This window comes from Cyprinodon variegatus, unplaced genomic scaffold (genome assembly GCF_000732505.1).
Source record: "Cyprinodon variegatus isolate N-32 unplaced genomic scaffold, C_variegatus-1.0 Scaffold158, whole genome shotgun sequence".
Lineage (NCBI taxonomy): Eukaryota > Metazoa > Chordata > Actinopteri > Cyprinodontiformes > Cyprinodontidae > Cyprinodon > Cyprinodon variegatus.
The window spans coordinates 782,318-792,957 of record NW_015150611.1 but is presented as its reverse complement, the minus strand read 5'-3'; the positions used below and the strand labels follow the sequence as shown (position 1 = coordinate 792,957).

The following is a 10,640-nucleotide window of genomic DNA, read 5'->3' as shown; positions in this document are numbered from 1 at the left end:
AAAACGTTTTGCGGGTTCCGAGTTGTTAGTTAAATTGTTGAGGTTGAACAGAAACTTTTCAATTGGTTTAGAAACAGTAAAAAGTCAAATTCACCACTTAATTGGTCTGTTTCATTTTCAAACAGGTCAGTGAGGAAAACAGTAAAGGAGGCAAGGAAGAGACAGACAAGCAGAGCCAGAAGTGAGAGGGATGCTGCTGCTTTATCCCAGTCACATCCTGTCGGCTGCCAGTGGTTTCCATGGAGACGGGGACTTGGAGGGAGGTCAGTGAGCCAGGACTCACACTCCACCCGAGCCTCAACAGCTGACTTCACACCGGGGGAAAAGGGGTCTGGACCACCGTCAGGTTGCTCCCACCACGGTCAGCCGTCCTGCCGAATCTTGCAGGAGGCCCAGAAGTTCCAGATCTCCCGCCACGGGAGCTTCTGCTCAGAAAACTCTTGTGTGAGCGACCGTGGGGCTGCAGGGGATAACGCAGCAGACGGCTGTAAACACTCCAGCCTCCCCCCTGAGGGATATGGGAGGGCCATTTCTTTACCAGGTCCACAGGAGAACGCTAGCAGCTCTCTGTAAGTTGACTGCATGAAATTGATAGATAACTTCTCTTGCTGAAATACTTGATGCTTTATCTGTTTATTCTAAACTATAATACTGGCTGAGATCTAATAAACTTCTTTCTGCCCCTAAGCTGACAGTGAAGGGCTTCAGGTATTGTGCCCTAGTGTTTCCTTTTTTTTTTTTTTTTTCATTTATCATATATGTATTCCATAATTATCAAGCGCAAACCCACAATTGATGCTGATAACGGTACCTAGATGTCACCATCCGGTTAACTGTTATCATTCAAGACATTATCAGCCTTTAGAGTGATTTCATAACTTATTTTGCAATTTAAATTCATACAGCAGCGTGATGCCCACCTTTTTGTGCAACTATTTACAATTATTTTTACAAAAAATGATGGCAAAACAGTGGCCAACAGGGGCCTTTTCAGCTGTAGGACTGGTCTTAGTCTATGTTATGGCCCCTGTATTTAAGACATGATACTAGATGAATTTATGAAAAATTATTAATAATATGCGCCAACACAGAAAACTCTAATGATTGTGATATTTTTTTTATCTTTACAGTTTTATTTTGATAATGATGATGTTATATTTTTTGCTTCAGGCCTGCTGTCATAAGATCAGTTTTTATCTTTGGCTTCCAGAGCAGCAAATGGCTCTTTAGTTTCTATCCATCCATTTTCAATCAGGATTATCCTAAGCGGGGTAGCGAGGGGTGCTGGTGACTATTTCCAGCTGTCTAGGGACGAGAGGCGGGGTACACCATGGTCAGGTCGCCAGTCCATCATAGAGCAAACAAGAGACAAACAGGAAAAACAACCATTCATGCACGCTTAAGGAGTATTTAGAGAAGCCAATTAACAGCTAACAGTTGTTTTCAGACTGTGGGAGGAAGCCAGAGTACCTGGAGAGAACCCACGCATGCTCAGGGAGAACATGCAAACTCCATGCAGACTGGAAATTGAACCTGGAACCTTCTTGCTGTAAGGCAGCAGTGCTAACCATTGCTCCACTGAGCAGCCCAAGATCAAAGAATCAAGAGGAATTCAATCCTAATAACTTTGTTTAATTGGAAAAATCTGAGGTTTCAGTTGCATTGATCTGGCTGCACATATCTTTAACACCTCATTAGCCCGCACCCCCTTTGTTTGCATTGCAGTGCTTATATTCCTCAGGGCTGCTCGCCCAGCACAAACTCAAATAGTTATACATTTTGGGTTAAACATAGGTAGCATCCAAATGTTTAAAATCTACAGTTTTCATTCTGTGTTCTTAAGAGTGACTATTTAACTATAAATTAAAAGAACATAGTTTATTTAATCTGAAAAAATTGTAGATAACTGAAAGATGGGCTAAAAAATCCTTCTTTGACATCCATGATCTGCTTTTGTTCTTTGCAGCAGAGCAAGTTGTTTTTTCCTCTTTGTCTCCTCTGCTCCAGCATTATCACTAGCTTTCAACAGGAGGTGTTTTTTTTTTCTTTTAATCTATGTAACAGCTCTGATCATTTACATCAAAATGCGTTCACTAAGGTGTTTTGTTTCTCTAAATCCAGGCATAATATGTCAATTTTTGGGCAAACTGCATTGCTAACAGATACAGATCTGCAACTGTGTTTTGAAATAGCTTTTTTAATGTGTAGATATTATATAATACAAACTGACTGTTTCACAATGCCAATATTACAGGATATTGAAAAGGAGCTCATCTTAGGAATCAACATGTCTGATTTAATTTATAGCAAATTTCCTCAAATGGAAATATGAATGTACTTTATTTATTTATTTATGGAGCAAATATTTCAGCTATTGGCTGAAACTGTGCGTCTCCACTTGCTCTGGTTGCATCTTATATAGATTTTTATATATGCTCATTACATTCTGTTGCATGTATCTATATCGTATTCTGTTCTCAAACATTTTTGTGTTTTGTTGTTTTTTTTGTTTTTTTTTTGAAGATTTCAGTTAACCCATGAATAGGGAAAATAGGGAAAACATAATTTATTTTTTGTTTCCTTTTGCATGCTGTATCCCTCCCCTTCATGCCTGATCAAAGCTAATGGGTTTTATTTCTCTTTGTGTCACCAGGAGGCTGCAGCATGTGATGGAGGAGCTGGTGTTTACAGAGAGGGAGTATGTTCGCTCCCTGGGTTACATTCTCACTCACTACCTCCCCCTAATGGACAGGTTGGACATTCCTCAGGATCTCCGAGGCAAACGAGGAGTTATCTTTGGCAACCTGGAGAAGATTTATGACTTCCACAGCCACTATTTCCTCCCAGAGCTGGAGGCCTGCGAGAGGCAGCCTGCCATGGTAGCCCGCTGCTTTCTCAGACATGTGAGAAATAACGGCACAATTTTGGATCCTGTACTGTAATTTTAATTTAACATTTATTGAAACATTAATCATAACATTGACTCCCTGCAGAGTGAGAGTTTTGGCCTGTATGCATTGTACAGCAAGAACAAACCTCTGTCAGATGCTCTTATTCTTTATCGGCGCCATGACATCTTCAAGGTCAGTTCATGTCTCCCTTTTCTTTTAGTAGGGATCTGTAAACGTGATTTCATAGAGCAGTTCAGGTCTTGGATTGACAGTTTTTACAAGATATCTGGAGCAAGATTTTCACTGACAGTTTGAAATATTTCTGTTGTACAAAATTTGAGGTCCAACCCCAACCATTTTAATTTGGTTAAGATTTTTTTTTAAACTTCTTTTCTTTATCTGATTTGGAATAAGAGAAAAAACAGCTAATGACTTTATTTTTAAAATCAGATTTCTCTGAACCCAGCTTAATACATTGAGTAACTCTTGTGAACTTCTAGCTCAGAAAAGACTGAAAAAATATGGACCAAGAGAAGAGAAAACATTCCATTTGTATGGTGCCATTTTTTGGCCCCAATACCTGGCTCTGCAGTATTGGCCGATACCATCTTTTTGAAATTGATGTATGTATATATGAAGAACTGCATATTTCTGAGATGTAAAGTAATTGCCATCATGGCTTTGTCAAGCTGCTGCCTACCTTTGTGAAGCAGGAAAAAGACTAATACAAAGTGAATCCAGTAGTTATTTTTATTGCCTACCTGGAATGCGTGACAATAGTTAAATAAACTTTTTGTCAAGGTTAGATTGTGGTTTTGAGGACCCAGATACAGAGGCAGGGAGAAAGATGTGAGTTATTGGAGTTTTAATTAATGATAACTGTTAACAGAGGTAGGAATCCAAAATCCAACTTAAAATGTTACACAAACCAGATAAGGACAAGACAAGGAACCAGCACTGAGGAACTGCACAGGGAGAGTATTTATGGCTGACTGAAAAAAGGCAGGACTAATGAGCTGATTGGGAGCAGGTGAGAACAGAGGCTTCTAGAAAGGAGCTAGGGAAAAGGAGACCAGCAAAAGAGGGCAACAGAGAAAAACCTAAGAACTCAAATATACAGAAAACACAACACAATATGAATTAAACCAATAAAACTAGAATACATGGAGCAAAGTAAAACTGAATACTCAAAAGAAAACTTAACAGAACTAAGACCGTGACACTTTTGGCTCTCAAAATGGTATCAGTGCCCTATTTGTTGTTACTTGCCGATACGATACCACCATTTTAGTGCGGTATCGGTATTGGTGCAACACTAGTAAAAAATGTATGCGGGTCTTTAAAAAAACAAATGCCTGAGACCCTATTTTAGGTATTGTAACTACAATGATTTAATTTGCCTTTTCTAACAAATAAAAAACGTATTTCTTCCATCAATTCAAATGTGTCCTTATTTTTGTGGTTTTAGAAAAGTTACAAATTTTGGTTGCAGTAAAAAACATGGACAAGTCTCTTTGAATGTTGTTTACATCCAACAAAAAGCTGTAATAAATAAACTCATCATTCAGCTTTTTGTTTTTAAGCTGATAAAGTATATATATATATATATATATATATATATATATATATATATAAATATATATATTTTTTTTTGCAATTCAACAAGTTTCAACTTTTCAATTTAATTTGATTCACACACGTAATGAGGGCATTTAAAATTTCAAAAGACCTCTTAATGTTTTATTAACTAGCTATATTTAGATACCTGCTAATAAGAAATAAATAAAGCTTTGCTGCACATAGAACAGCTGCAATGGGAACAGTTCTCTAATTAAGAACACAAACCTGAAAAAGCTTTCCAGGGACAAAGGTCTAAAGTAATACAGTTAAGGGGGTTGATCTTATTTATTTTTTATTTTTTTTTATGATTGACTGTGTCCAAATATTGTTTATGTGTGAGGTTCCATAACCTCCAACTTGAGGTGTTGAACTGCTAGAATCCTGGGAATCTCGTTGATAAGACCCTGTCTAGCAGGTTTGTTTAAAGATATTTAAGTTGAGAAACCTTAGATCTTTTAGGTGTATATATACTATAAACAAGGCTTTTACTTTTTGACACATGCCAAAGCAGACCTGAGCTCTGTCAGTGTTCACACAGTAAAAGGTTAGGAATTTCAATAGGGCGCCATAAGTCACATCCCTGACTAGAATTTTAAAATCAGTGCAACAGAAGCTTTGCTGCCATTTCTGCTTCAGTCACAGTGTCAGTGAACTTTATATTGTATACTACATGATAAAGTGACCCAATTCTCCAGAGAAGAGAACATGCCATTTTCTGTGATTGCAGAACTTTTCTTTTGAGCCTTATTGTGTTTCCAATGTTTTACATGTTTGTGTGTTTTGGAGTTTGCATCATTTATTTGGCCATTTTAGCTTATCTGTCTGCATCTGTCAACTATAAGTCACTTATGTATGAATTTTGTTTTGCATCAACAATGTTTCCATTTCCGTGTTTCCTGTCTAACATTTTATTTTTTATTTTTACAAGGATTAAATAAAATAAACTCTGAACAGTTTACATGGGTTTAGAGAGTAATTCACACCAAATGTTTATTTTTAAAGCACAGGGAGCTATTACAGCTTTTTTGCATTAAAAAAGGTGTAACTTTTGTTATGTTTCAGAAAAAGCAGCAGGAACTTGGGGACTTGATGGACCTTTCTTCATACCTGCTCAGGCCGATCCAGAGGATCAGCAAGTACAGTCTGCTGCTGCAAGACATGCTGGCCTTGGTCGCATCGTGCAGAACAAAACCGCAGGACGCTGCTGCAAGTACACAACATGTGTGTGGCGTGGCTGCACCGGATCTGACAAGGATTGAGAGAGACAGAGAGAAAGCCGACATCCAGGCTGCTGCAGACTTAATTCAGTTCCAGATGCGTCACGGCAACGATTTACTCACCATGGACGCCATACAAGACTGTGATGTGAGTTATGAAATTAGCAGAACACGTAGACATTAACCACTAATGTTAGATGACATAAAAAGAAACTTTTTTTTCTGGTTATGTTTTCCTCCCTGTGTGTTAGGTTAACTTGAAAGAGCAGGGGCAGCTGATCCGCCAAGATGAATTCACAGTTTTCTTTCGGAAGAAAAAATGCATCCGTCGAGTCTTCCTCTTTGAACATTTGATTCTGTTCAGCAAGCCCAAGAGAACAGATATTGGAAATGATGTTTATGTCTACAAGCAGTCATTTAAGGTTTGCATTTACTTGTTTTAACACATAGCTACTGGAATCTTCAGCTCCTACTTTGCATGTGCAGCAGACTGCATTGCATTTGCAGTAAAATGCAGTTTTTATTGTTAAACCACTAAAAAAAGCAGCAATTATAAAAAATACTGAAAACAGTGAAGAAAGGAAATACATTTTCATTCTACCCTGCAGTTGTCTAGACAGGCATCTCTTTAATATTTCTGCAGTATTTTTCTATTGCATGTGTTTTGTTTGTTAGCCATATTTACATGTTTGCAACAGCTTTTGTGTTCACAGCTCATCAGCACTTTACTGGTCATTATTTTCTGTGATTGCACCTTTTTTCTTTTGCAACTTTTCTTCTTTTCACATATTTTGCATATTTGTGTCTTGGTTTAAATTTTTGGGTTTGTAGTACATCTGGTATTTGCAGCATGTTTGCATCCCTCCATCACCGCACAAACCTCTTCAATGAACTGAAATATGTTAAGTAAAATAAGGGATGTTTGAAACATTTTTCACTTCTTTTTCTGACATAAAAAAAATAAAAAACACTTTATTAGAATATTTTTAGAAACTCTGTTCTAATCAAAACAGTTTTTGTATGTCTACCATTAGAAATAATGACATTGCATTTTCATATTCAGATGAAAATCAAGGAATGTTCCCTCTGCAAATATATATTTTTGGCACTATAATAGCACTGGTATCTAAAGGTCTGGTGGGTCATCATTTCTGTATATTTGTGTGTTTGTTGTCCAGACAAATGATATAGGAATGACCCACAACTCTGGCATGAGCAGTCTGTGCTTTGAGATCTGGTTCCGCAGGAGGAAAAATGAGGACACCTACACTCTGAAGGCCTCAAGTATTGAAGTGAAGAAAGCCTGGACCACTGATCTGGAGAGGATACTGTGGAACCAGGCTGCTCAAAGTAGAGGTATTTTATGGAGATACTTGGATCAAAAACATATTTCAGGGTTTACTTATTTAAAAAAAAACTTTATTGATATATTATATGTGTTCTAGAGCTGCGTTTACAAGAGAGGGTGTTTATGGGAGCAGGTCGCGGTGCTTTTATGGATATTGAACCCAGCGATGGAGCTATATGTGATCGAGCCGTTGGCTGCGTCCCGCCAGGGAGAAGTAAGAGGCTCATAACACTCACAAACATTTTTCATTTGAAAATATTCTAAGCACATTTTCACTAGATACCCTGTACAATACATCTAAGGGCGTTACAACAGCAGGTCTCACAATTCAATATGATCTTAACCAGGTTCACTTACCTTTAATTTATACCTCGTACTGTTACTATACAGTTTGGCAGGGAAACAGGAAATCAAAGTCAATATCCAAAACTTTAAGCATCTCACAAAAAAAAATTTTCGGGTTCATATATAGAGGGAATATGGAGCAATAGTAAACAAACATCTAAATGCATGACCAGAGAGGCAGGCCAGATGAACTACTGTTATTCTCTAGTAGTTGCAGAGATCCACAGCTCAGGTAGGAGAGCCTGTCGACTGGCCAAGTATTGTTCATGCATTCTGTACATCTGGATGACTGGCTTGAGCTCAGCCATAGGTGCAGTATTAGAGACTCATGTTTACAGTTTGTATTCTCAAAAGTGACTGGAGTGGTAAAGATATATGGCTATGGATAGATTTATCTGAGTAGTATCAGCATAACATTGGATGTTTTCCCAAGTTGTCTAATTATTTAGCCAATTATTAGTATATATATATAGAGAGAGAGAGGTGTTATATTCTCATTGATGGCATTCGTCTGTGTGTTAGTCCCTGTGGCGTGTTGTTCACACAGGGGCTTAGATTATCCCCGACCTCAGTCCATTGGCTCCGGCAGCACCACGTCCACCACCCTCAGCCAATCATCCTCCTCCTCTGGCCGAGGGTCGCTGCCCCCTACTGGTTTCCTTGGAAACCTGTCACACGGAGTGGAAACCAACCCAGGATTTGGGTCATCCCCTGAGGCCGTGATGGAAAATGAACTCAACGGCCATCTTCTTCTTCAGCGTAATCCTCATCCTCACTATAATCAGTGGAAAACCTACTGTCCTCTGAGTGAGTTTATTGTTTAGTCTGAGTTTTATTTTTGGTTGGTCTCAAAAAGTTGGCAGAAAAAGGAAAAAGGAAGGACAATTTATAAATTTTTTATATGATGATTGATCTAATGTCATGTTCTGGTTAATTTCTGTGCTTTAGTCGACAGCACTGATTCATCCGGAGAAAGTATGAATCCGTACAGCAGCCCGGACCACAGCTGTCTGTCTGCCCTCAGTGCAGAGGTAGTAGACGACTCCTCGTCTGTGTCCCAGAGGTCAGACCAAAAACCAACACGTTACGGGACCCCCAGTCTGAGGAAAAACAGCTCGCCTGCAGTTACCAGAAAGAAGCCTGGAGTCCCCCCTAAGCCTCCACATCTGGCCAAACCTCAGGTGTAAATAAACGCATAGCACTGCAACAGGGTGGGATCTCAACATAACTATTTTGATAATCCTTGTTTAAATGTCAAAATTTTTTTCTCTAGTTAAATGAGCCAAATAATTATAGTAAGAAGGTCACCAGCCTTTTTATTTTTTGAAATAATAAAAATTAAAACAGAAACAGAAATGTATAATTTTTTTTTTTAAATAAATAATCAGGTCTGTAATAGCCATTGTTATCACGTTATCAACTTTCCAGATGCTACTTAAAGGTTGTCTTTAAAGAAACTGAACTTGGTTCTGCTCTACAGGGGAAGCTGGGAAGATCAACAGAAGTTTAACCCTTGATTCTAAACAGACGGTAAGAGTTGTTTAATGACACTTTGAAATGATATAGTTTGGAAATATGAATCCATCAGTTGGGATTTCATTGAAAGTCTCTGTTTTTGTTTTAATAAAGCTTTAACTAAAGAGAACCAATTTGCAAATCACCAAGAAGACCGTAGACTTCACATTTGAAGCTATTTTAGCAATAGTCATTAGCCATCCAATAATCAGCAAGACTCGCCTTCATTGCGTTCCCTGTCTGCCCATCAACCTTTAAGCAGTCATGACTGTTCTCGTCGAACATATTCTTTGCCCCCAGCCGATTTTTCTGTGCATTTCTGATTTTTTGCTACATAAAGTATATGTGATTGGTTCATTGATTGGTTGGTTTATTGATTGATTGACTTTATGAATCTCACAGTGGAGAAATTTACTCGTTATATCAGCTCAAATAGTCAAAGAAGAAAAATGTGCCAAAGGAAGAAAAAGGTGTATGAGATATAAAAAGATTGTTTTGTACTTTTATATAATTTGGGCATGCCATATAATAATTAGAAATGTATTGATGTATAAGAATTCATGGAAACGTGCTCATTTGCAAAGTGTCATATATGCATTAACTGTGTTTGCAGATGAGCTGAGCCCCGCTGCAGACTCCATGAAGACAGAGGGATTACATAAACTAAGATGTTTCTTTGGGCTTCAGAGCAAATGTATCTTATCAGCAAGACTGTATTTTAAATTTTTTTATTTAATCAGTTTTGGGTTTCCAGAGCTGTAGCCATCACTGTGGTTTCTTCTGCCATGCGCAAATGTAACAGTTTTATATTTGATGGGATCAAACAACTTTATTAAACCTTTGGAAGTCATCAGGACCAGCATCTTTATCTAAGGTTACCGTCCTGAGTGTTTATATACATTTATCCACTGCTCAGACTTAAGACTGTATTAGAGAAGCTGGCCACAAGTATAGTTAAATCTATGGACAATTTACTGAGGCAAAGCTGAAAGTATTTGGAAGAGTTTTGTATTTTAATGATCATAAACGACACATATTTCAGTTTATACAGATTTCTATTGGAAGATTTGTGGTACCTTTATGCATATGATTAAATTTCTCTAATGTTTTCTCTTAAATTAATGTGAAAGTCTTTTTCATAACTTATTCATCTGATGGGACAGACCACAAGCCTGTGTTTTAGCTCTATTTTACACAGAAAGACACATATGTAATGACTAAACTGTTAACATACACAGAACCTTCAAGGAGGAAACTCAAACTTTTACAGAAGAACAGCAAACAGCAAGACTGCATTTAAAACCCACAAGGGTCCACAAAACAAATGAGTTTTTATTGATTTTTGCAGATTATTAAAGTGACTTTTTGATTTATATTTGAAAGATAAAAAAATTGTGTTTAATTTATTTTATTTTATTTTTTTGCAGCTTATGCAGTTTCACATCCAAATTATGACAGGCATAGATTTCATATCCTATTTGTGCTTTTAGGTTTAGTCAGTCAATTCTTTTGTCAGTTTTATACTATTTCTTATTTATTTCTTTTAAGTTCTGTTTATTATTTATTGGGCAGTTTGAATGTCAATGATTTGTTCTGAATTTATTCAGTTCGATTGTAATAAAAAGTGAGGATGTGATTATCAAACTTGTGGGGATCTGCTTTCCTTTTATCATTTCTTTGTTTCAGCCAAAACTTCTCAGTTGC

At 37.5% G+C, this 10,640-nt stretch overlaps 1 protein-coding gene across 1 annotated transcript in view; it reads left to right on the top strand.

Annotated features, from left to right (window-relative positions):
• The window catches only part of LOC107086651, a 44,388-nt gene extending 33,887 nt beyond the window's left edge, over positions 1-10,501 (top strand). Inside the window, exons 16-26 of the mRNA XM_015377740.1 lie at positions 126-569; positions 2,654-2,903; positions 2,994-3,083; positions 5,574-5,876; positions 5,980-6,150; positions 6,907-7,084; positions 7,174-7,290; positions 7,944-8,228; positions 8,370-8,602; positions 8,902-8,951; positions 9,550-10,501. Coding sequence (XP_015233226.1) covers positions 126-569; positions 2,654-2,903; positions 2,994-3,083; positions 5,574-5,876; positions 5,980-6,150; positions 6,907-7,084; positions 7,174-7,290; positions 7,944-8,228; positions 8,370-8,602; positions 8,902-8,931 — 2,101 coding nt within the window. The 3' untranslated portion in view covers positions 8,932-8,951; positions 9,550-10,501. The remainder of the gene's footprint in view (positions 1-125; positions 570-2,653; positions 2,904-2,993; positions 3,084-5,573; positions 5,877-5,979; positions 6,151-6,906; positions 7,085-7,173; positions 7,291-7,943; positions 8,229-8,369; positions 8,603-8,901; positions 8,952-9,549) is intronic.
• Positions 10,502-10,640: the final 139 nt, after the last annotated feature.